Source organism: Gekko japonicus, unplaced genomic scaffold (genome assembly GCF_001447785.1).
Source record: "Gekko japonicus isolate JY-2015 unplaced genomic scaffold, Gekko_japonicus_V1.1 scaffold247, whole genome shotgun sequence".
NCBI lineage: Eukaryota > Metazoa > Chordata > Lepidosauria > Squamata > Gekkonidae > Gekko > Gekko japonicus.
Window position 1 is genome coordinate 254675 of NW_015166427.1, and position 26700 is coordinate 281374.

A 26700-nucleotide genomic window follows, 5' to 3' on the forward strand; every position below is an offset into this window, starting at 1 on the left:
CAGGAAGCCAGGTAAAAAAATTGGATGTAGCTTAAATACAAAGGGTGGTTAATTCCATGTGTGGATGGAAACTGACAGGGTTGTTTTGAGGAGGAGTTTGAAAGAATAGAAGGAGGGGGCACCATGAGGGCAGTGTAGGAAAATAAGTAGGGAGGAGGGGGCACCAGGAGGGCAGTGTGGGAAAATAAGTAGGGAGGAGGGGGATCCATGAGGGCAGTGTAGGAAAATAAGTAGGGAGGAGGGGGCACCAGAAGGGCAGTGTAGGAAAATAAGTAGGGAGGAGGGGGCACCATGAGGGCAGTGTAGGAAAATAAGTAGGGAGGAGGGGGCACCAGAAGGGCAGTGTAGGAAAATAAGTAGGGAGGAGGGGGCACCAGAAGGGCAGTGTAGGAAAATAAGTAGGAAGGAGGGGGCACCATGAGGGCAGTGTAAGAAAATAAGTAGGGAGGAGGGGGCACCATGAGGGCAGTATAGGAAAATAAGTAGAAGTGTTTAAAACAATGGAGATTTTGGAGAACTTAGGGCTGAATAGTTGCAACTGTTATAGCGACTGATGAGGAGAAATAAACTGAAGTGCCTTGAGCCGAATAATCCAGGCTAGCCTGAACTCATCAGATCTTGGAAGCTCAGCAGGGTCAGCCCTGGTTAATGCTTGGATGGAAGACCACCAAGGAAGTCTTGGTGCAAGCAGTAGCAGAGCTACCCCTGAAAACTCTACACAATACGTTGGCTGTGACTTGATGGTGGGGCAAAAAAAGGCTGGAGCAAGCCAGTGGGGAGTTCATAAGAAGAATTTTAAAAAATCGTGCAGGATATGGAATGGAAGAGGAGGGATTTTGCATGAATCTGTACAGCAAAATCATTGCATGATTTTGGCAGAAGAGTTTGGGGTACAGTTGAGAGGACTGAGGTGTGAAAAGGAAAGCTAGCCAGAAAAGGGTCGTATAGTTCAGACAGGGCATGATCCAGATGGGAAAGCCAGGACTCTTAGGATATCCTTAGGAGAGAGGCATCTGATTTGACAAAACAGTGGTCACAGGGAGGGAGGAAGAGAGAAAGGGAACAAACATAAAGATTGTTAGTGTGGCTTTTAGGCGCACAAGGTTGACACTTGTATGTGAGTATGGAGTATGTGTGATGTGGTTTACATGTTTCCTGGCGAAGAACAACACTATTAATGACAGCATTCTAACTATAATGCATATCTGTACAGCTCGCATGACAGGTCATACTTTAAGATCTGCTAACAGTCTTTACATGCATGTCTATCACGTCTATCTTACTTTCTGTCATCTTTCTTTGCAGTCCAGGGTTGTATACACATCAGTTTGCTTCCAGCGTATATAGCAAATACTAATCTGTACATGTGTTCACATCAGTGTGAAATAAAAATGGACAATGTGTTGCATTCCAATTAAAAATATCCAAAATACGTGGCAGTGCACTTACTCAAGCTAAGCGAGACTTCTAAAGAAAATTTCTGAGCTTAGGCTCTGGATGTCATAATGGACAGGTGACTAGAAGTGGCAGTCTCAGTAACTGGAACATGGCTAAGGTGGCAATGTTATGGTTTCTTGATTGAGAATAAGCCCTATTAAATATGGTGGGGCTTTCTTTCACATAAGAATCTATAGGATTTGGTTGCATGGTTTGACTATAACCCCCACACACATTTTGTTTGGGAATAAGTCTCATTGAGTTACTAGCTAAACCCAAGTTTTTTACACACACACACACACACACCCCTACCTCTGTAGTTAGGACTAGTTTCAGAGTGTTAGAGTGGTGGTCTCAATCTATGCCTTGGAACTTAATTTGTCTAAGGTATTCTAAGACACCTTTAAAAATTGGACTGCTAATCAAGAGGTGTGTTTAAGGGTTTAAGAGCTTAACTTTAATTTTCATTTGAAAATGCAAGCCTGACCTACAAACCAAACAAATGTCTTATATAACAAAGGGCTATAATTTAACAAAGATGAGAAAGTTATTTTAAAAAATTCTGATCCTCACCTTGTTCATTCTGTGTTTTATGTGAATTTTAAAACCACTACTTTCAACCCTTTGGAGATAACTGTCAAATGCTTGCCAATTTTACCTTTGCAGGCCATTGGGATCTGAAAATCTGCTTCTTAGAGGAGCTACTTTAAAGAACACAGAGAAAATCTTTGGTAAATATTGTAATGAATTACACTAGTAGTATAAAAACAATGAAGTCCCAGTGTACAGCAGTACATGAAGAGATTTGCACAATAAGTTTCAGATATGTTTTCTGATCTGGTAGCAAGGGTCTTCTATTCAAAAGAAAGTAGACAAGCTCTACCAAATAGGGATGCTCAAATGTTCGCTAAAAATGAGATAAAAGTAGCATTTTCAGTGTATACCAACATGTTCCCCCAAAAAGCCATAATTGTGTAAATGTTAGTTCTGTTTGCTGTCATTATCTCTGCTGCTGTTTTGGTGCCATTTTTAGGGTCATATGGTTCCTGGAATTAGTCACACGGGTCATCCAAGCCAGTTGGGGATACCATAGCAAATGCAGGCATGTCATGAAAGTAGCCAGTCAGATTTGGCTGCATAATGATGTTGCCGATGAAGAGCTAGGGCAATGCTTATTGGGTCAATACCATCCTCATTCTGAATGGATGAATTCTTCTGAAACGTCTCAGAGCAGCCAAAATTTTAATTGCTAAAAGGGGTATTTTTTTCAGTGAAGGAGAGGAATAGATTTTTATACCCCACTTTTTTCTACCTTAAGGAGTCTTAAAGTGGCCTATGATCTCATTCCCTTCCACTCCCCCACAACAGGCACCTTGTGAGGTAGGTGGGGTTGAGGGAGTTCTGAGAAAACTGTGACTGGCCCAAGGTCACCCAGCTGGCTTCATGTGGAGGAGTGGGTAATCAAACCCAGAGGAATTTCAGACAGACGATATAATCCGGAAGAGGAACGGTTCCCAAATGGTTTCTGGTCTGTCATTTCAGACAGAACCGTTTTAGAACCGGTTCCCTACCTGAATATATTTGTAATTTCACACACAAATGCTTCTGTCCCGTTTAGGAAACGGGGCTGAAACATTTTACCTGTCAACCGCGTCCAAGTAGTCTTCAGTTTCCTCTCCCATTTCCGATGCACTTTTCCCCACCGTTTTTCGCCCGCGTGGGCGATCTCCAGCTTTTTTGGGGGGGGGGGGAAGGTTCGCTTTTGTGCGCTATAGCGCTGTAACGGTATAACACAACAGCATTATATCAACCCCATTGGAATGCCTGGAGAGTTGTGTTATAGCGCTATAGTGCTCTAAAGCGAACATTTTTTAAAAAAAGCCGGAGATCGCCCGCACAGGCGAAAAACGGTGGGGGGGGAAGCGGTGCAGTCTGAAAGGGCAAACCGCTTCAGATCCAGCTCTTTACTGGAAGGGGAAAGCCATGTGTGAAATGGCAGCCCTATACCGGTTTATTCCATGACGGAGCAAAAACGGCTTCAAAACGGGGTAATGTGAAATTCCTCCCAGTTCTCCAGATTAGAGTGTGCCACTCTTACCCACTACAGCACGCTGTCTCCCAAAACTTTCATAGAAAATTTTAGTTCAGCCCTATCGGTAAATGCAAGCAATTCTCATTAATGGGCTCCCTGGAACAAAGCCCACAGTTGTGATTTATTTATTTATTTATTTATTATGGGATTTGTATCCCGCCCTACCCATATGGCCCAGGGCGGCAACAATTAACATTTATACTCTCTTGGGTAATGTTTTTGTATACTTGTGAAAACACATTTGTTTGTTTTTTTGACGAAACAATGTTGTTTTGTTTCAGGTGTTGCTATATATACTGGCATGGAAACCAAAATGGCATTGAACTACCAGTCAAAATCTCAGAAACGATCTGCTGTAGAAAAGTAAGACTGTTTTTAAATATATTCTTAGAGTTGCTTAGGAAGGGGATGACTTCACTTCACTTGACTTGTTAAAAATGAGATGAAATAAAAGTTTATATTAAGTTTTCGTTAACGAGAGCTATAGGCATCTCCAGTCTGATTGGAGTTTTTTTTCCCCTTTTGTTATTTATTTGTTAAGAATTTGGATGCATTAGTTGATTTCACAGTTTCTAGCTTTAACAAATTCAAATAACACTCTTGTTGTCTTGATCTTTACACAAACATGCATTTGTGTTATAAATAATGCAGGTTTGCTATTGAACAGAAAGCTGCCTAAGATCAAAAAACTCTGTCAGGTGTACCTGCATGATGCATGAGTTTGCAGACATGTTTGTTTTTCACTTTATCTCTTTAGTTGTACATCTGTTAGAATGTAATGTTTAATTGCCTGCTATGTACACAATGAAGAATTTAGAATTTGTCATCCATAACCATTTAGCAAGGAGACCATTTCCTCATATTCCAAGGTTTTCACTAAAATGTGGATGTCTGGTCAAAATTCTCCTTGCTATGTGGGTAGCTGCTATGGATGTTTGGCTGCTCATGTGGTTAAGGTGGTCACTGTAGTATAAGCTAAAGGTAAAGGTTCCCTTGCTCGAAAGCCAGTCGAATCCGACTCTAGGGTTGCGGTGCTCATCTCCGTTTCCAAGCCGAAGAGCCAGCGTTGTCCAAAGACATGTCCATGGTCATGTGGCTGGCATGACTAAACACCAAGGCACACGGAACGCTGTTACCTTCCCACTGAAGTGGTACTTATTTATCTACTTGCAATTTCTTGCTTTCGAACTGCTAGGTTGGCAGGAGCTGGAACTAGAGACGGGAGCTCACTCTTTCATGTGCCACACTCAGGTCTCAAACTGCTGAACTACCGACCTTCCACAGCCTGCAGTTCAGCGTCTTAACCACTTGAGCCACTGCAGCTCCATAGTATAAGCTACCACTTGGTAAATAGTCAAGTCTAGTCATCAACTGCCTGTGCCAAAATGCAGATCACTTAACAGAGTGGGGAAAGAATTCCAGGGGGCATACCTCCCACTAATAAGCCTGGAAGTTCCTCTTTCTTCCCTTTGCTGTGCATAATGGCAGGGAAAAGAAGTATAATGGCGAGGGAGGAAGGAGTTGTTCTTGTCTCAGATTGTTGCACATAAATGCACATAGACCCAGCAGCCAGAAACCATTAAGGCTAGAAACTGATTAAACTTTTTAGAAGAGTTCAAGGTTGTGTGAGAGAGAGTTTCCATAGTGGCGTGCACACAGGGTGTTGTCCCTTTGTTTATCTAAAGCGAGAATGAAAACAATGTGCTACTAATATTAGGCTGCAATCACACACACTAAATAATCCACTTTCCGACTGGATTTTGCCAGTTCACACAAGTCAAATCCAGTTGGAAAGTGGATTGAATGGATTATTTAGTGTGTGTGATCGCAGCCTTAGTCTTCTTTTCAGCTCTCTAAAAACAAACCAATTGCCTATGTCTAGTCTAGGAGGCATCGTTCCTCACCAACACCAGGTAAGCCTGTAGGAAGAAACTAACAGCATCCTATTCAGACGAAATGTTATTTCTGGTGAAACTTCAGACGTACTGTTTCATTTCCAAAATCATGGCTTTTTATTTAACACACCATTGAAAGAGGAGCTTGCAGTTTACTATTTCACTGTTGTGCTGCTAGAAGTATCAAAACACAAATATTTTGCAAATCAGGAAAACCCAGGATCACATTTCTGCTCAGTCATGAAGCTGAAGCTCTTAGTCCAATCTACTTTACAAGGGTTTTGTGAGAATAAAATGGGAGGGCCTCAAGTTTCACAGATGTCAGATGTAATGAACCCACATTTTAAATGCATGAGACAGAACTGTATACTAACAGTACAGTTTTGGGTATGGTAAGTGGATAGCCTGTCATCTCAGAAGTATCAGCTGATTACACCCTTAAACCAATGATATGTAGACCAGTATTCACTCCATGGCTCATGGAGAGCCACATTTGCAATTTCCATCAACCAAAACAGCCACATCTACTTCCATCCCTAGCATGATGCCTGCACCTCAGCGAAGCTCACAGTGGTGGCTGTTTCAAGGTGGAATCCACCTGCCAAATGCAGGCAAGGGGCTTGCCCACTTTGCTGAAACGTGGGGCAAGTGCCACTCTGGGGAACAGGGCTCCATATCTGTCCAACTGTTGGACAAAAATACAAGCTGACTATTTGTTCATCCCTGGCACTGACAACCTGTGCCATCAATCCTTTCTCCTGTTTCCTGTTAATATTGCTAATGGTTCTCTCCAAAATATATCTTATTGCATTTATTTGATTTACATTGAGGAAAAAAATGTCAGGCTCTGAGAACCACGATGCCATAAAGCGTTGTCATTTTGTTAATCTTGAAACTGTTGGTCTGGTTTGTTTCAGATCCATGAATGTATTTCTCATAGTATACCTCTGTATTCTGATCAGTAAAGCACTAATAAATACCGTCCTGAAGTATGTTTGGCAAAGTGAATCCTTTCGTGATGAGCCGTGGTATAATCGGAAAACTGAACTGGAAAGGAAAAGAAATGTGGTATGAAGAATAACTTCAGCTTTCATAAAAGATAGTACTCATTGCTTGGCAGTGTGTTGTAGAGAGGAGATGTTCTTCCTTGCCCACACAACTTTGGGCTATCTAGTTTGTGTGAGATTCTCATCCAGCAAGACAGTTTACACTTAGGCTGTAATCATATACACCAGGGCTATTTTTGGGCAGGAACGCACAGGAACGGAGTTCCGGCTGGCTCCTGAGTTGGCCACGCGCAGCAGGAACTCATTAGCATAATAGGGCACACCCAACAGCAGAAACTTATTAGGATTGGCTACATTCGGGGTGTGTGGTCTAACATGCAAAGGGTTCCTGCTACAAGAAAAGCCCTGGGTTTTGACAACAAACAAGGTAAACAGAATAAGAAGCAAAAGGTGGGTGTGGCTGGATGACAACACTTCTGGTGACATGGGGGTGCGGCCTAATATGCTAATGCACTGTGCTGTCAGGGTGTGGCCTACTATGCTAATGAGTTTCTGCTGTTGGGTGTGGCCTGTTATGCGAATGAGTTCCTGCTGGTTTTTTTCTACAAAAAAGCCCTGATATACACTAAATAATGTACTTTCAATTCACTTTCAGTGTACTTTCCAACTGGATTTCCAACTGTGTGAATTGGCAAAATCCAGTTGGAAAGTGCATTGAAAGTGGTTTTAAAGTGCATTATTTAGTGTGTGAGATCATAGCCACAGAGTCATTTTCTCTATTTGTAGTTCCTGTGCTGGATTTGGGTATTGTTTTGTTTGTTTGTTTGTTTGTTTGTTTATTTTACTGTGTTTGTCGTATGTCTTTTTCAGTGTAACTCAAATTGGATTACGGGGTTAAAACCCCAAAAGTTGTAGATATTGTTGTTCATCTATGAATAAAAATTAATATAATTATTAGTGTACAATAAAATATAATAGTGTATTTTTACACAACTAAAATAATATATTAATAAAGGAAAAAAATAAGTGGACCACAACTCAAGGTCCTGAAATCATTACAAATAAGATTTACATACCAAAGCATTACTATAAGCTTTGTTTATATTGTTTCAAACCAAGGGGTTCAAGCTCAAAACAGAGAAGTATCCTTGGTAATGACACAAACATCGCACATTCTTCCATAAATTTATCCATGTATGAGTTGATTCTGGTTCTTCTGTAATAAGTTATTTTAGAAAACAATGCACTGTTGCAGATCCTTTATACCTATCTGATAGAGGTGGGTTAACTTTCTTCCAGTAGGAGGCTATGCGTGTACACACTGCTGTAATTATTTCTTACCGAGATAAGAAGTAACATAGTAATTGTAACATGTACTTGAAGATTAATATTGCATACTGAGCTCTACCAGCTAAATGTGACAATAATCAAAGTAGATGGATTTTGTGGACTAAACAATAATTATTAGTTGGGTCTATTTGTATGTTATAAATGTCTAAAATATGGTTTATGCCATATCCTAATCCATTTTTTTGCTCTGTTTTTCCCCATTTGCCAGTTTATTACAGCATTTACAGATTTTCTTGCCTTCATGGTTCTTTTCAACTACATCATTCCTGTGTCCATGTATGTCACAGTAGAAATGCAGAAGTTTCTTGGTTCTTATTTTCTCACTTGGGATGAAGAAATGTTTGATGAGGAAACAGGTGAAGGCCCACTTGTGAATACATCTGACCTCAATGAAGAGTTAGGGCAGGTAATTATTGCGTCGATGTTGTCGTACAAATTTAGAAACTGACTCTTAAGATGTAAACTTTTTCATTGTTGCCTGATGTGAGATTTGTGTGTGTCATATGGGGGAGAGGTAAAGTAGCAGGGAGTTACTTTACAAGTTAGTCCAAAAAGTATAATCAGTTTAGAAGTTATTTAAAGAATTTGCGAACAAGCCAGGAATTAAGGGCCAAACTAAAAATGGTGGTATCCTTGTTCCCTTGGGGCTCCAACGCAGCTGTTTTGGCACTTTAAAAGGTGTGTGTTGGGGGGAACAAGAGCACCATGCTGTAGGCCAGATCAGGGTGAGGCCCTTGCAATATTTTAAAATGGCATTGGTGTCCTTGTGGTCACATTTAGGTAAAGGTTCCCTTGCTCGAAAGCCAGTCGAATCCGACTCTAGGGTTGCGGTGCTCATCTCCGATTCAAAGCCGAAGAGCCAGCACTGTCCGAAGACATTTCCATGGTCATGTGGCCGGCATGACTAAACACAAAGGCGCACGGAACGCTGTTACCTTCCCACCAAAGTGGTACCTATTTCTCTACTTGCAATTTCTTGCTTTCGAACTGCTAGGTTGGCAGGAGCTGGAACTAGAGATGGGAGCTCACTCCATCATGTGGCACCTGGGTCTCGAACTGCTGAACTACTGACCTTCCACAGCCTGCAGTTCAGCGCTAAGTCTTACAGAAAGATGACTTGTTATGTTAAGGTCTGTCACTGTTATTTCAACCATTTTTAATTCTGTATGTTGCCCCTCAGGTTGAATATGTCTTCACAGATAAAACCGGGACATTAACTGAGAACAATATGGAGTTCATTGAATGCTGCATTGAGGGACATGTTTACGTTCCTCACGTCATCTGTAATGGCCAAATCCTCAATGATTGTGCTGGAATTGATATGATTGATTCTTCCCCAGGAGGAAGCAGCAAAGTAGGAAGCCTTATCTTCTTAAATTATATGCTGATTGAATAATATTGGTGATGGTAGAGTTATTGAACACATAGTGTTTTGCAGTTTTTAGTTAAACAAAGTGGCTTTTCAGTTTTGAGTAGGGATGTATTCCTGGCTGTACTTGTATTAAGGACACTCCTGCTTCGTGGATGTGAGAACTGTTGCTTCTCATATTTAGTGATGTGGTTCACACAAAACAGTCTGGTCTCCAAACCATTTTTTGGAGATAAACCAGCTCTTTCAATATAAAACCTAATATGCCAAAGCTTATGCTTCCCTTCCCATTGTTGTTGTAGCTTCTGAGATGTCATTATTTTTTCCAACAGTGATCTGACAGATGGCATATTAGGTTGGAACTGAAAGCTAGACTTGTTTATTGGCTAGGCATACCGAGAAAGAGCAGGGTGCTTAGGGAACTTTGGGGGTGGGTGTATACCAGGATCTAGGAGCCCCAAGAGTCTGTGTACGCTTTTATTTAAAAACAAACAAAAAGCACTTTGTAGAATAGCTGTGGCAGTGAAACAAATTGCAAGCTTGGAAACTCTGACCTGTTAGTACATATTTATGTGTTTATATATACAAGATGGTTCTTCCCCCTGTCTTCCCTTTCACGCTGTTAACATTTCCATTCTATTTTTGGGAGCTCAGAGCAGTGAACGGCTGGCAGATCAGGTTGGGGGAAGGGATTGCTTCTGTATTTTGCACTGAGCCCAGTAAATTCTATTGTGGCATTGCATGCCTTCCCCCCCCCCCCGCTACTGCATGAAAGCAAAGAGCCCTTTGTTCACTTTCAGTCTTTGGATGGCTCTCTGTACACACAATGAAAGGTGCACATGGAGCTGTCCCCGACATGAAAGAGTCCCTCCATCCGCTCACACAGGAGGATCTGTCTGTGCCGCTGAGCTCCTGGAACAGAACTGATAAATAGGTTAATAAGGAAGCCATTTTCAGAGTTGCCCAGCTCTGCAACAGAAGCATTCTTTATGTTTTGATAGCCAGATAGATAAAGGAATTTCAGCAGGTGGAGCTTGTCCTGTCCCAGTCTGGTGGGGGCTTGAGTGAGCGGCATCTGCCAGTTTTTCCTTGTTATTAAAGGTACAGAATCATAACGCTGGAATGTTGGGCATGCCTAAAGCACCTGATTTATCTACATAGGATGTCAGTTGTAGATATAAGGCCAGGACTGTAGGAAAGAAAATTTCAAAAAGCAGAACTACAAACGATACCCATTTTATTGAAAATGATTAATTTTCATCTTTGGCATTGTGGTCCTAACGTCTCATGCCTGTGACCACTATTTACAGTTCCTGGAGCAGAAGAAAAATCAGAGTCTGTTTCACTGAGGTGTCATACAAATAAGGTGTTTCAGCCGACTTCTTTTAATTTTTTTTCCAAACACCTTAAGTCTGCATAGAGCACCACCCATGTTAGTGGCTCATTACCTTCAGTTTTGTTGTGGTTTCCAAGATAGACCCAGGGGGGCTAGCAAAGATGCAAAACAAACGTGAAAGGAGACGATGCCAACATCGAAAAACTTGTGTTCAGTGGGAAAGGTATTGTTGAATACACATGGGCACTTATATTCAACGTAGTAAATTCTCTGTTTAGCTCAAGTTTTAAGATTCACCTATCTGTTTGCTGCCTTATAACAAGCATTGATCGAGCCAACAGAAAGCAGAGGCTTGGATTTTGCTATCTTTGTTTTTCCAACTACATACACAAGAGAACACCCTTTAGTTGTGTATTAAAGTATACTGTCAAAGTGGCTGCCACACATTTTACACACCCAGTTAACAATGTACGCCTATAAGCATTGAATAAAAGGGACAGAAAAAAATCTACCTGTGTCTAGCTGGTTGGATTGAGGCTCTAAAGATGTAACTAATCCATTTTTACAAGTCTTCGAGTCCTTAGTATGACAATAAGCACCAGCCCATGAGCTAATAAAAACAGTGACTAATTAAAAAAAACTACTGCAAGGTTGAAGCCTGTTTGGAAGCCATGCCTTGTGGCGCAGAAGCCCTGGCAGGTAGCAGAGGCTTACGCTTGTTCCTTGACCTATGCTTGAAGGAATTTTTCTTGTCACTTCACGTCTGAGCTCTGGCTTCAAAGCTGTGTTATAGGGCTGTACATGATGCATCCTAACTGAAACGGAGTCCTCCTGAATGCAGATCTGGAACACCAAAAAGAAGGCACAGACAAAAAAATATATATTCTGGTTTAAAAACTTCTTCAGATATATCTAATAATTTTTGCAGGTTACAAGACTGTATTGCTTTATTACTAGAGGTGGGTGCCCTTTAAAAATGCAAGCTAGTCTCTTACAATTAATTATCTGCCTCTCCCTCGTAGAAACTGTATCTGTTCCAAATAGAAAATATTTAATATTGGTGCTTAGAACTGAAAATTTGTACCAGCAGTGTTCCTCTCTAATTTATTAGGAGAGGGAAGAGCTCTTTTTCCGGGCACTGTGTCTTTGTCACACTGTTCAAGTGAAGGAGGATGACAATGTGGATGGATTAAAGAAAGCTCAGCTCTCAGGAAGATCTTCAGTGTATATATCCTCGTCCCCTGATGAAGTTGCTTTAGTTGAAGGGATTCAGAGGTATGTGTCACGCTGGTATCTTACTGTCCCAACCTGTGTCAAAGTGGAGTCTTATTTCATCTGGTACAGCCACTGGGAGTATGTTTATGAAGAGATCCATGATGTCAGGGAGAAACTGAGGGGAAGATAAACTTGAAAAAACACCAGAGACAGGGAGAAAACTGGAGAGGAAGGCTCAGAGTCAGGTTCTGTGGGAGTTATTGGAGACAGGGCCTGCTAACAGTAGCTTTAGGTGTGGAAAACTGTATATTTGTGTTGAAAATTGTGTTTTACAGCACACAAGTGTGTTTTTCACGGATTTCTGAATCAGAAAACTTGAAATGAGACTTGAAATCTTTTTCTTTATGTGACCCTTTTCAAACTGCCTATGTAGTCCATTTTAGTAACTAGTTGCTAATGGGTTTTTCTGTCATTTCAGACAGGCCTGTTTTAGTAACCAGCTGCTAGCAGAATTTATTTACCTGTTAATATAAACCTGCTTGCATTGGGTTAGCAAAGTGTGGTTGAGCCAATTTTGAGGAAAACTGTTTCCCCCCCGTTTTCAACCCCTTTGTTGCACTTCTGAATCGCTGTGATGTGCTGCTTAAAATGCCCATAGTGCTTCCTACAATGCCACTTTCCCCCCGCCCTTTTTTGCCACACAGTCTTCCTCAGACATTTTTTTAACCCTCTAAGGTGAGCACAATACTGCTAAAGGCACCAATGAGACGCATTGACTCCATTGAGCCAGTACTATAGTGGTTTAGTGCTATAGCACTCACCTTAGAACATTTTTTTAAAGTCTGAGGAAGATTGCATGGTGAAGGAGCGGCGGGGGTGGGGGAGAAGCAGAACTCTTTGAAATTACCATAGTGCTTCAGAAATGCCTTATTAATGGGATGAAATTTGCTGTATGAATCTCCCCCCCCCCCCCCCCCCCACAAATCAGGCCAACAATTAATAACATCCAGTTTAGAATGGTAATGTGGAATGGGACTAATTTTTGTAGTTTACACAAACCTTAAGGAAAAACGCTGAGAAAGGGATTTGGATTGCTCATTGGACCTTTCCTAGCTAGGACTTTGAGCTGAAGAGCAGTCCTGTGGGGAAGAACTAAGGTTCAAATGGAGAAATCCACCATAATAGAATTTTTTAATAATTCCTGCTTTTTAGAAAGATCAAACATTACAATTAAAATATGGAGCAATCACACTTGTTTTGAGTGTGCTTTACTCTATCTGGACTTGTTGTTGTTAGCCATTCAGTTGTGTCCGACTCTTGGCGATTCCATGAGCCAGCTCTCTTCACGTTTTCCAGTCTTGTACTGTTTCTTTGAGTTGTTCCATGCTCAGGCTGGTGTCGACTATCTGAACTAGGTAGACTTAATTCTAGCTAGACTGAGCATAAAAGGATTTTCCTGTTGATTTTTGTGGAAGAAAACTTTAATTCTTGAGCAGATGGTGAAGGGATTTGAGTGATGGTTCTATAGGTGTGCCTTTGGGGATGTATTCATTTTGCTGAGGAGTAAGCAGTACATTTGTGGTGGGTAGAAGTGTAATAGGAAGAAAGATCTTGATGGAATAAAACTGTGAGAAAGCTTATATGGGATGGAGCCGATAAAGGGGGGGAGAAAGGAGAAAAAGGATGTAGAACAATATAATTTGTGATATATGTGTGATTTTTATTATATCCTAATAAATTGTTTGGGGGGGGGGGGAGAAAGCTTATATGGGATGGTTCTTCTCAAAACTCTGAGGCAGAAGACAGGAAAAAAGCAAAGTCCTGAAACAGCTTGAGCAAATAATAAATTTTGTACCATTCAAATGAAATGGGAAGGTTATTTCTGGCATACACAATCAATTACACAGTTCAGTATGTTGCATACATTAGCTTTAATAATCTCTGATATCCATCTGTCATTCACTTTTCAGACTTGGCTACACATACTTAAGACTGAAGGACAATTTTATGGAAATCTTAAATCGAGAAAATGACATTGAAAAGTGAGTAATTGTTTCATTATGATGTAGAAGTATATTAAAAGCACACCACAAAAAAACCTGCATTGATGCCTGCAATTTTCATTTGCGAAAAATTGTTTAATGTGCTGATAATCTATAATTTTGTCAGGTGTGGATTTTAAAATTTCAGTGCAAATGACTTTTTCTTCTTACGAAGGTTGTCTGAGAATGGATTGAAGCATACCTTTAACAGGATATACATTAAACTTTTTTCGTTCTGTTTTTTCTCCTTCAGGTTTGAATTGCTGGAGGTCCTTAGTTTTGATTCAGTGAGGAGACGGATGAGTGTAATTGTTAAATCAGCAAAAGGTAGATTTTTTTTAAAAGGCCTTTTGTATTGTTCATTTTAATTCTGACATTCAAATCACATCACTGTTTCTTGTCTCTTGCGATCTCTGGTTTTTCCTTTGTCCTAAATATTATGGGTTTGAAGCCATACTTCAGTAAGTGGAAGAGAACTTGAAGAAGGAATCTTAGTCAGAGGTCATTTCGGGGGGGAACGTAGTTCCCCCGGGTGAGGTGCAGGGGGGCGGGGCACATGACGAAGCCCTGCCCCCTGCTTCCAGCCGCCCCACTTCCAGCCCTCATTCAGCCAGGAGGAGGCAGGAGAAGAGGGAGGGTAAGTTGCTTCCTCCCCACCTCTCCCCACCCCTGCCTGCCTGGGGCCAGGGAGGGCCTTGGTGGGGCTTCCTCACACTCCCGCTGGCCTTGCAGGTCCACCCCCGGGCCCCTGATGTCAGGGGGTGTGGCATATGCTAATGAGTTATGCTAATGAGTTCCCCTAGCTCTTTTTCTACGAAATGACCCCTGATCTTAGTCACCTGCTTTCCATCCCCTTTAGCTTTTCGTGGAGAATATGGGACCCTCAGGAACATTGTAGCATGTGGCACAGGAGGCTTCAGTTGAACTGAGGGAATCGTTGGATTTTTCTACGCCCATATACTCTTGCATGAGTTACTGCACCATTTGTGAAAGAATTCACACAAGTGAGGGAGCAGTTTTCATCAGTTTCCCCATTCTCACTACAGCTGTCTATGTGATGCGTCATGCTCATTCAGGAGCGCTCAAGTGGCACAAGGGATTGGGGATAGAGAATAAAGATGGCCGACATCCCTTCTGTGAAATTTCCTTTGCTTACAGAAGTTAGGGTTCAACCCTATGCTTGGAATCTGATTCTAAAAATAAGTTAAAGTAGATGTTGCTTTTAAAATAGGTAAATGGATACTTAAGAAAATGTCTGTGTTGGGCAGGGGATAATAGTACATTTAAAATTTGCACCGTATTTAATTTTTTTTGTTTTGTTTATATTTTCAGGTGAAATATTGCTATTTTGTAAAGGAGCAGATTCTTCTATATTTCCTAGAGTTACAGAAGGCAAAATAGAACAGATTCGATCAAGAGTTGAAAGAAATGCTGTGGTAAGATCCATTGTTTGGCAAGCATTAATTGTGCTCTTTCCACTGAAGGCCAAAAATCACAGAAATTGTTTGTACATGCTTATGAAGGACTGTGCAAGTCATGCAACAGCCATTGTGTTGATTTCCATTCCCCTCCATCATGTACCTGTCGAGGGAGTCCATGTACTTAGTATTAGAAACATGTCAGGAGTAAAGTTTACAAAGTAAGAATTTGTAACTCCCGTCAATTCTGACTTTAAACTTTTTCAGAAGTAGTATTGTCATGCTCAGGATAGGTGATAAATTTGCTTCCTAGCCTAAAGTCAAGCCAGTAGATGAGATGTCACTATTAACTATAATCCGCATGAACTAATTTTATTCACATTTTTATCCTACCATTTCTCAAAAGGTATTCAGTATGGTGTATATGGTCCTGTCCCCCATTTTATCCACATACTAGCCCTGTGAGGTAGATCAGGATGGGAGAACATGGCATGTATACAATCATCTGTGGATTTCACTGAGTGTGACTTTCCTGACTCTTCCTCCAGCTGTAGCCCAATAGCTCCCTGAAATTCTGTTCCTGAGGGTTAATGGACCCTTAAGAACAGGGGTCGTTTCGTAGAAAAAGAGCTAGGGGAACTCATTAGCATAACTCATTAGCATATGCCACACCCCCTGACATCACCGGAAGTTTGTCATAAGGCCACACCCCCTGACATCACCGGAAGTGTGTCATAAGGCCACATACGGTCCCGGCCGCTGCCACCAGCCTTGCAGCTCCACTGCCGAGCCCCATGAGGGGCCCGGTGGTGGACCTGCAAGGCTGGCGGGAGTGCAAGGAAGCCCCGTGAAGGCCCTCTCTGGCCCTAGGCAGGCAGGGGTGGGGAGAGGCAGGGAGGAAGCAACTTACCCTCCCTCTTCTCCTGCCTCCTCCTGGCTAAATGAGGGCCGGAAGAAGGGCGGCCGGAAGAAGGGGGCGGGGCTTCGTCATGTGCCCCGCCCCCCGGTACCTCACCCCGGGGGAACTGCGATCCCCCTAAATCCCCCCCGAAATGACCTCTGCTTAAGAACATTTGGGGGGGGGGGAACTAGCAGAAGTCTGTACCTTCCACAAACAGAACTGTGTTCCACTGAGGAGCTTGCATGGTTGTGTACATGGAAATGACAAGTCAAGATCACGCAGCAGGTCATGGCAGAGTGGGAATTTCAACCTAGGTCTGAATCAAACTGACTTTTCAAATACCTATGAAAAAATTCAGTAAACACATTCCTGCACTTTTAAACCAATTTTCTTTAGGAAGGCCTGCGGACATTGTGTGTTGCTTATAAAAAGTTCACCTATGAAGAATATGAGAGTGTGGAGAAGTCTCTGCAGGAGGCAAAGCTGTCTCTGAGGGACCGGGAAAAGAAACTCGCAGAAGCTTATGAGCGGATAGAAAAAGATCTTATTTTGCTTGGTGCCACTGCGGTGGAAGACCGGTTAGTACACTTCTTTTGTTGTGTCTAGTACTGTATAGTGATGTGTTAAGCTTCACCATGAGACCAGTCTCATTGGCCGCTTACCACTTGATAAATTTATTACTTGATAAACAGATAAAGGAACTGCTTCATGTGAGAAAAAAGCTCTTCACGACAGCTGATTGTGTGGTAGCCAAAGTTATTTTTGTTTTGCTTATATTTAAATTTATGTGCTGCTTTTCTGCTTTTGACGGAAGTGATTTCTCCCTGGTCAATAAGCAGCTCACAGACAAAGCCCAGTAATATAAAATATCATATTAAAAGGATTTAAAACTAACATAACAATTAGTAGTGGCTAGACAGAATTAAGATGTTCAGTGACTGCAGAAAACATGTAGAAAGGGCATTGTTTTATGTAATCGCTGAATATTCTCAACAGAATGAGTGTGGCAGGTTTCTCTGGTGTAAATGCTGACACAAGGAAAGCCTTATCGTTGGTGGCACCTGGAATACTAGCTGATTTTAATTAATATACAGCAGTTGAATCTAGTGGTTTATTCAGCTTACAAGACCATGGTTGGATCTGTTTTCTCCAGAACAGCACTGAATCATCACACGCTAAAAATACTCCTTGCTATAACTGAAATCTAAGGGTCTAAAGCCAACCCACATCCAGGATTATATGTAAGGCCCAAACTAGGTGTTACTTGTTGATTACCCAAGGACTTGCAGCCAAACAGCAGTTGTGAGTTCCCAGTGGGACCCCAGTTCTGAAGCAACACAGGGGCCTGATTGGCCTTGAGACTACAACTTCAGGGAAGGGCAACCTTCAGCATTACCATCTCTGCTGTTTCCCTGACCCGAAACAGATGGGGGGGGGTATTTATTTACACTGCCTGAATCAGGCCCCATGCAGCACTTTTTAGTAAATCTTATTTTGTGCTCCTTCAATGGAACAGTACAGCCCCTTTAATAAATAACAGTAAGTTTTCCTGTATAAACACTTTAGTAAGTCCCCTACATTTTTCATTTCACATCTGCCAATAAATGTTTTCAACTGGTATCTCTCAGTCTACAGGAGAAAGCTGCGGATACCATTGAAGCCCTACAAAAAGCCGGCATTAAGGTGTGGGTTTTGACGGGAGACAAAATGGAGACTGCCGCTGCAGCATGCTACGCCTGTAAACTGTTCAGAAGAAACACCCACATTCTTGAGCTGACTACAAAGAAAATAGAGGAACAGAGTTTGCACGATGTATTGTTTGAGTTAAGCAAAACTGTTCTAAGGCACAGCGGCAGCTTAACAAGAGATACTTTCTCAGGGTATGTAGAAGGCATAAGTTCTGAGTCACACGTAAATTTTGATTACTTTTTGGCACTGATTTAGTGGTAAACTAGAAGACAAGTTTTTAAAAATTTGTTTGTTTATCCAGGTTCTGTAGAGAGAAGTTATAGCTCTCTGACCTGAATGTTTATGCAGGTTTATTAGGTTATCACATTATCTTGCAAATTTTATTGTTACTTACTGGTGGTGTCAGCATGCATTCATGCGTTTTTTGTGAGCTCTCTATTCATTTTCCCAAATAGCTTTTTAGATTTCCATACTTCTCCGTTTTAGTCAGGGCTTTTTTTGTAGAAAAAGCCCAGCAGGAACTCATTAGCATAATAGGCCACACCCAACAGCAGACACTCATTAGCATATTAGGCCACACACTTGACAGCACAGTCCATTAGCATAGTAGGCCGCACCCCCATGTTACCAGAAGTGTGGTCATCCAGCCACACCCACCTTTTGCTTCTTATTCTGTTTACTTTGTTGTCAAAACCCAGGGCTTTTTTGGTAGCAGGAACTCCTTTGCATGTTAGGCCACACACCCGTAATAATTCCTGCCCAAAAATAGCCCTGGTTTTAGTAATTTGTTAGACAAATCCATGGAGGCCCATCACACAAATTCAACATGGCATTCATGCTAACAAACTGCTGGTCACCCAGAAGTTCAAAATCCTCTTCTTTCCCTGTGTTTTTATGAGGAATCTCTGGCCAGATGATAATTTAAAAGTAGTTATTCACCTCTGACCTCTTTGCTTTGCCTTTTGCCTCTTCTTTGGCCCACATTCCCCGTCGTATATGATTGTTCTCAGAGATTAAAAAACACTTTAGAGTATGTGAAATAAGTGAAAAATTGACGTTTTGCCTTTTGAAGTTAACCCACAACGTCGAGGAACATTGGGTTAGTGGTAACGTTTTGCTGCTGTTGTAATAGTGGGAAGCAAACATAAGACATCACTATCAAACGACTTTTTGTGTCTATCTTGATATTTGATGTATCTGACGATTCTCTTAATTTCATGTACTATGTAAAAACAGAATTAGTTAAATTGCAAAACAAAGTTTCATTTCGTGCATATTTTTGTCGCTCGGCAGGCTTTCAGCTGAGATGCAAGATTATGGTTTAATTATTGATGGAGCAGCATTATCATTAATAATGAAGCCACGGGAAGATGGGAGCTCTGGTAACTACAGAGAGCTCTTCCTTGAAATATGTAGGAACTGCAGTGCAGTTTTATGCTGCCGTATGGCTCCTCTGCAGAAAGCACAGGTCTGTGTTTCATTTCTTTAATTATCTGATAAATGTATATTCGTACAAATATTGAAAATCGTTACGTAACATGTTGTAGTCATGATAAAAGAAAAAATGTAAAACACCCACATTTCCATGATTGATAATGGAAGGAAAAATTAAAAACAAGGAAGGAAGGATTTCTGTAAGAGAGCAATTAGTTAATGGTACATTAAAATGGTATCCTGCTGTGCCACTGATTTATGCAGATTTTAAGCTAGTGCTAGGATTGATGCAATACGGAAAGAATGAGCATACTTCTACTAAAGAAAAGTGCCACACTTTCGGAGGATACTTCTTTGTGAGTCTGAACCGTAATTTCACGTGGAAACCTGTATTGCTTAAAAACAAAGATAGATGATATCTGGTAGAAATTCTTTTAATTTTTTTCTGACTGATTAGGGCTTTATAATCAACTGATATTGTGAATAAAATTTAAGCAAAGGGATAAAAGAGAGTAGGTAACATGAACTTTTGGTCTTTCTGGTTCATTTTCTTGGGATAAATTTCGATCTAATGTGCCTTCATCCCTGTGGCAGAACGGTCTTGCTCCATTCTGCAGGCCCTGTTCCACCCTGTTCTCCAAGATTTTCCCAACACCAGGAGGGTTTTTCTCACCGTCTGTTCAGCCAGCGCTGCCACTTGACCTTCGTAAAGAATTGCCCACTGAGAGGGTCAGGACTCCCAGCTTCTCTTCCAAGTTCTGAGGCCTTGCCTCTGTGTCTCCCGCTACTTAGAGTCTGTTTACCATAGGGACAGCTTGCTGCCTTGTACACCACTAGAGGAGCAACCTCTTGCCAACTGACTGCCCTCCCCTTTCCTCTGACACTCCTTTTAAAATAGCGTGTCCAAGACGGAGGTCTGTGTGGCACAGAAAACCACTACCAGGCTCAAAAGTTATAACGCACTTATTAAAAAGAAAGTGTTCACAAGCATATTCTTAGCACAGCAGTAGATTGAGCAAGGGATTGAAAAGAAAAGGGTAAAACACAGTTCCTCTCTCCCTCCCTCTATACATGCCCTATCAGAGGTTAAATATAAGGCAGGTTCCTTAGCTTAGAAAGTTACAGGTTTTACAGGAGTCCCATTACCTTCAAGCCTCCTTCAAGTGTGCAGGCCAGCACATGATAATGGCCTCCTCCTCCTGACCTCAGTTAAGAGCTCTGTCTCCTTCGATGGAATCAGGACCAAAGAGTCCTTTCTCCTTGCTCCCAGGAGTTTTATCATATCTGTTTCTACACCCACTGACCAGGTCAGATTGGGTCAAAGAAGCTTTTCCTGAAGTCTGCAGGAGTTTCTTCCTGAAGTCCTTCTAGAACTTAATACCTCCAAACCTCTGTTTGGGGGTGGGGAGAGAACTTGACCATCCCATCGTCTCTTGTTAGACCTATTAACATTTCTTAAGAGGTACTCAGTTACCAATGTATATTGAACTGACTTCCCCTTTCCTACCTGTTCTCTGCCCAGAGAGAAAAAAGATTTTAAAAGTTCATGGTGAAGGTTTTGCTCAGTTCAGACGGCCACTCAAAAATGCATTTCTTCACACCACCAATGCCCCCTAATTGAAAAAAACTTAAATGAACTGCACTTTATTGTGTCTGCTGAATGAGGTATCTTCATAGCCACCAGCCAGTCCTCAGACAGAATGGAGGTTTAGTGCTGAACAATAGTTTTACTTATTATTTTCTATGTCACAGCAAGAGCAGAAAGACGGATCTGAGAAGAAAATCCTGGAAAATAATGTGTGAGCAGGTCCAAAGATATGTTTTCTTTACCTGTCTTTCACCTCTGTCTTGAGAACAGAATATTCTGTGATATTCAGGTTGACAGTATACATGCACACACGCACACACTCACTGGTGTCAAATCTACGGCCCGTGGTCCAGAAGTGGCCACCCAGGCCTTTAATCCAGCCCAGGAGTGGGGCTCTCTTCTCTCCCCCCCTCCCCTGCCTGTCCTTGCTGTTCTCAGCTTGAGTTAGGGGGGAGTATAAAGAGCAGAGGGCGGGGCTGCCTAACTTCCCAGCCACCGCTCCCAGCCTCCATAGTCCTTGTCTCAGGTAGGAGATGAGAGGGTCCTTCTGCTGTGATCCTTGTCCTTTTTTCTTTTAAAACTGGCTTTGCACAATTCCATTATTTCCCCACCTTTCCGGTTTAGGCACGTACATTTTAAGGGCATGGGGGGGGGGGGGTTGGGACCAGCCAGGGTTAAAATACAGAGTTCTGCAAACTCAAGGGACTCCGGTTTTGCAGATAAATACTAGTTTTAACACACGCACTCTCCCAATGTGGAACTCCAATGGAATAATAGCAGAACAAGTGCTGAAGAGGACACCCAAAATTATTATCTCAAACCACCCTGTTAAAAAACCTCTCTAAGACCCTGGAGAGCCACTGCCACTCTGAGTAGATCTTGGGGTGGCTGGGTGGATTGTTTCAAAAATAAGACCGCCTTTTTTTTCCCTCCTTCCAGATTGTAAAATTGATTAAATGGTCAAAAGAGCACCCCATCACATTAGCGATTGGTGATGGAGCAAACGATGTCAGTATGATCTTAGAAGCACATGTGGGCATAGGTAAGTGGATTTGGGGCTCAAATAAGTAAAAAGCAAACGTAATTTTAAAGTAGCAATGCTGTGTTGCTGGTAAGATGAGTTCTTTCAATTAGAAGACACTGCCCATATCTGAAGAAAAGGGAGATGGACTCCATCTGCTGGGCAGGGATTATATTACCTCCTTTACCAGACTGGATGGAAGATAGTGTAGCTGGTATTAAGTAATAGACCTCAATATTTGGGTCAAAGCAGGTAAAAAGCATTAAGTATATATTCACACATCTCCAGGGGATTGAACGGCAGCTGCAGCTCAAAGGCATAAACATTCCAGATCAAACTGTTTAGTGTGAAGCAGATCTAGAAAAAAGTTTCTGCTGACAAAAATGGATTTCCGTTAGCAGAACAAAACTCCCCCCACCCGTTGCATCAGAACAACCCCCCCACACCCGTTGCAGCCCAAAATAGGGTTGCCAAGTGTTACCTGTATCCAGAGCGGGGAACTCCTGGCTTGTTCCGGGAGTCTGTGTGCACAAAGCGTGCGCGCCGCACGCACATCACCCGGAAGTGACGTGACGATGCTGGGCACGCTGGGGGCGGGTCCACGACCATCCGAGGGAAAACCATAGAGTTTTCCCTCGGATGACCGTGGCCCCGCCCCCAGCATGCCCGGCGGCATCACGTCACTTCCGGGTGACATGCACGTCGGGGTGGGGTTCCCCCCGGGGCCCGATCCGCCAGCGGCAGGGAACGGGCCTCTGGGGCGGGGGTTTCCCCGCCCCCCCCGGGGGGACTTGGCAAGCCTAGCCCAAAATGGTGCTCCTGGGACAGGGAACCCCAGCAACAGCTGTATGGGGGAGCCAAGTCTGCAGCAGGAGGGGAGGGATCAGTGAAAATCACCCACCCCACTCTCATCCAACCTGGTGTCTGCATGGAAACGTGTACAGATCAAGAATGACAAGAGCACAGTCTTCATGCAACAAACAGGTAGGACTTGACTGATTATAATTTAGTTTAAATAAATCCAGAGAGCCAGAGTGGTGTAGTGGTTAAGAGCTGTGGGCTCTTAGCTGGAGAACAGAGTTTGATTCCCCACTCTTCCATATGAAGCCTGCCAGGTGACCTTATGCCAGACACAGTTTCTTTCAAAACTCTTTCAGCCCCAACTACCTCGCAAGGTGACTGTTGTGGGGAGAGGAAAGGAAGGTGATTGTAAGTTGCTTTGAGATGCCTTAGGGTAGAGGAAAGCGGCGTGTAAAAACCAACTCTTCTTCTCAGGGTTTTTTAAAATTCAAAACACATAGCATGTAATCTGGTAAAACAGGCGGGAAATCTAATTATTGATAATCCCCAATTCAGTTTGCCTGAATCATTTCACGTTGCTTCACCAGTATTTACCAATATTTTTTTTTTCTAGGCATTGTTGGAAAAGAAGGCCGTCAAGCTGCAAGAAATAGTGACTATGCAATACCCAAATTTAAACATTTGAAAAAAATGTTGCTTGTTCATGGGCATTTTTATTATGTCAGGATATCTGAACTTGTGCAATACTTCTTTTATAAGGTAGGCTGGCCCCTTTTTTTATCTTTGATGAAAGCGCTACAGGTGTCTTCTCAACTAATGTGAAATCTGTAGTTTCATAAGTAATTTTTGTAGTATCTAATTGTTTAGGTGGAGGAACCTTATTATTAAATACAGAGGCTTCTGTCTTAAGATCACCGCTGTTGTGCAGAGTGGGTATCTTTAACTCTTGCCCTGACCGGGATAACCCAGGCTATTCAGATCTCGGAAGCTAAGCAGGGTCAGCCTTGGCTAGTATTTGGATGGGCAACTTACAAGGAATACCAGGGTTGTGACCAGAAGCAAGTAGTGGCTAACCACCTCTGAAACTTCTCTTGCCCCCAGAATAAGTCTACCTTGCCTCCTAGTGGTACATGATGCTAAAGAGTTAGAACTTCTGGCTGCCAGACAATCTTAGGATCTCTTGGCTAAACTACACGCAATGCCATACAATAATCATTATCCTTAACTCTTGTAGTCAGTTTGTTATGGGTACAGTGGCTGCAGGTGTGTGGGGAGGGATGGGGCAGGAATTAGAAATTCTCCCTGTGTGATAATCCATTGGAATCAATTGTCACAGCGGCTAGAGTCCTCGCTTACAAGTTCTTCACCCTTCTGTTGCTGTCATATTCAGAAACTTTACTTTTGTCTACTTTCTAACGTTAGTTTTGGGGAAAGATTCCTAAAAACTTAAAGCTCACTTGTTCCCCAGCCCGAAAGATTATGCTGGTTTATATATCTGCAGCGTTTGTGACCTGATATTCTGAAGCAGATGGTATTACACATTGTCTGCATTGGTTTGCTAGCACAGCAAACTCAGGACTGGGTCACAGAAAAACCTGCCTTCCAAAAACCACTTACTTTTAGAGTATTCAGTAATGCACTAAATAAAGGAGTAAGCAATTTGACCACTGCAACATGAATCAGTTTCTAATTTCAGTTGACAAAGCTGGATGGAAGAAAGATTGTTTGTTTTTATATCTGCACTGATAGGCCAGATCATATTAGTGATAACATTCATTGGTATTATGACTGCAATAACAGAGTCCCTGGTCTTGTAAACCTTCATTTTAAATTTCCAACCTCAGGTATTTTATAACACTAGATCAGCACATTGGATAAATGTGTTTTGTTACCATGTTGAGAACTGAATATCTTGATGCCACAGTTATCTTCAGCCAAAGCATTTCTAAATGAATAATTTCATCTTTTTCATCAGTTTGATACAGTAGTTTGTTTTTATTTTTTTTAATTATATTCTGCTATATATTCTTACACTAAACAAGGCTAACAAAACAAGTTGCAAAGCACAAAAAGCAATATAACAATTGGTCAACAAGATAAAAAATACAATGGCTTCTGGTTTTGGCGACTTGCGAACAAACGCACTCCATCGAGCTCCGATGGGTGCGATTTGGATTGAGGCGGCAGAGAGGGGGTTTGGACGCTTTCGATCCCCCCCCCAAGCTCTTGTAGGGAGCTTCTAGCCTGGAGTGCTGAAGGAGCCGCTCCCGAATCCGCGGCTTGGGGTTTGGGGCTCTTTTTTGCTCCTCAGGGTCCTGCTGCCCCAAAGCCAGCAATGGCGACCAGAGACGTTACTGGACCAGAGCATGCAAGGACCTAAGCAAAAAGGACTTTCCCTGCAAGAAGACACCCAGATTAAAAAAATGAGTGAAGAAGTTTCAAAAGAAAGACAAATGCAAAGAGGGTGGAGAAACTGACAGTGAGATGACAAAGCTCCATAGAGAAAGGGGGGAGAACTCGTGCGAGGAAGAACCCTACCATACAGCGTAAAAAGCAGCGAACTGCAACGCTCTCTACATGGGGCTGCCTTTGTCGCAAATCCGGAAGCTGCAGCTAGTGCAGAATGCTGCGGCCAGGCTGTTGATGGGTCTTCCTAGTAGGGACCACATCCAGCCTGTGCTGAAAGTGCTGCACTGGCTGCCAATAGCGTACCAGATTCGCTTCAAAGTGCTCATTCTTACCTTTAAAGCCCTACATGGTCTGGGTCCAGTTTACCTAAGGGACCGCCTTTCCTCATATGTTCCCCCGCGAGCACTTCGGTCTGGGACGCAACGTCTCCTGGCAATGCCAGGTCCCAGAGAGGCCAGGCTGGCCGCGACCAGGGCCAGGGCCTTCTCGGTGGTGGCTCCTACCTGGTGGAATGAGCTCCCGGTGGAGATCCGGGCCCTGCGGGACCTTGTACAGTTCCGCAGGGCCTGTAAGACGGAGCTCTAATGATTTTAAATATGTTTTATATTGGCGCATTCCTCTCTGTAAGCCGCCCTGAGCCCGCGTTGCGGGGAGGGTGGGGTATAAATTGAATAAAATAAATAAAGAAATAAATGGGCAGCAAGCCGATACTAAGCTGTCAGAAACCCACCCAGCCCAAGCAGATCGCAGCGGGACCCGACATTCATTGCAGAGAAAAAGCTTAGAACTTAAAAAAAAAACTTTTACCTTAATGTAAACAATGACGCAGCGAGGGGGAGAAATGGCATCCAGAGGCAGAGGCACCACAGGAAATGCCAGCACAGCATCACCGGTCACAAGACCAGAAACTACCATCGATTTAGCTGGTACAATTTCTGAAGCCTTGCGCCCCCTGCTGGATCAGCTGACGAATCTCAATAAGAAATTTGATGATATGCAGAAGGAGCTGAAGGAAACTAAAGTTAAATCAGACAAGACGGCCCAAAAGCTAAAAAAGGTTGAAACTAAGACCAAAGAAATGGATCAAAGAATGGACATTGCAGATAAAGAAAGAGCTTCTGAAAAACAACAATTACTACAACTACAAGTGGAAAGATCCCTATATGTTTTAAGATTTCAAGGGGTACCGGGGGGAAAAAGATGAAAATTTAAGAGAAATCTTAAGTGAAGCATTGGCCCACTTGATCAACAGCAAACCTGAAATATTGCAAGCGGATATAGACATGATCTATAGAACCTACTCAGAGTTTGTGGGAAAAAAAATAATCTTCCAGGGGAAATATTTGTTAAATTCGCAAAAAGATCAACAAGAGACTTGATACTTAAAGCTTCTACTGCCACAACATTAAAAATTTAAGAGGAAGAGATAAAAATACTGAAAGATGTTCCATTTGAAATACGTAAGAAGAGGAAGCAATACAGAAACATCACAACATTTCTTCAAAAGAACAGTGTCCAATACTGATGGATTTTACCAGAAGGCCTTATATTCAACTATAAAGAGAAGAAGGAAAAGATTGTGTCTCTCTCTAAAGCAGAATTATTCCTGAAGCAGTATCAAATGCCAACAAAACAAAGAAAGAAAGCAGAGGAAGAGAAGGCGACAGAAAACAACAGCAAACATGAGGCATCAGCC

The 26700-nt window shown here is 42.3% G+C and overlaps 1 protein-coding gene across 1 annotated transcript in view; it reads left to right on the forward strand.

Moving 5' to 3' along the window:
- Positions 1-26700, forward strand: part of ATP11A (ATPase, class VI, type 11A) — a gene marked incomplete at its 5' end in the record, with an annotated part of 92248 nt that overhangs the window by 41131 nt on the left and 24417 nt on the right. The window contains 14 exons of the mRNA XM_015411767.1: positions 2104-2168; positions 3811-3892; positions 6342-6492; positions 7990-8187; positions 8962-9135; positions 11598-11761; positions 13672-13743; positions 13997-14070; positions 15076-15179; positions 16459-16640; positions 17691-17942; positions 19045-19219; positions 21713-21815; positions 23209-23354. Coding sequence (XP_015267253.1) covers positions 2104-2168; positions 3811-3892; positions 6342-6492; positions 7990-8187; positions 8962-9135; positions 11598-11761; positions 13672-13743; positions 13997-14070; positions 15076-15179; positions 16459-16640; positions 17691-17942; positions 19045-19219; positions 21713-21815; positions 23209-23354 — 1942 coding nt within the window. The remainder of the gene's footprint in view (positions 1-2103; positions 2169-3810; positions 3893-6341; positions 6493-7989; positions 8188-8961; positions 9136-11597; positions 11762-13671; positions 13744-13996; positions 14071-15075; positions 15180-16458; positions 16641-17690; positions 17943-19044; positions 19220-21712; positions 21816-23208; positions 23355-26700) is intronic.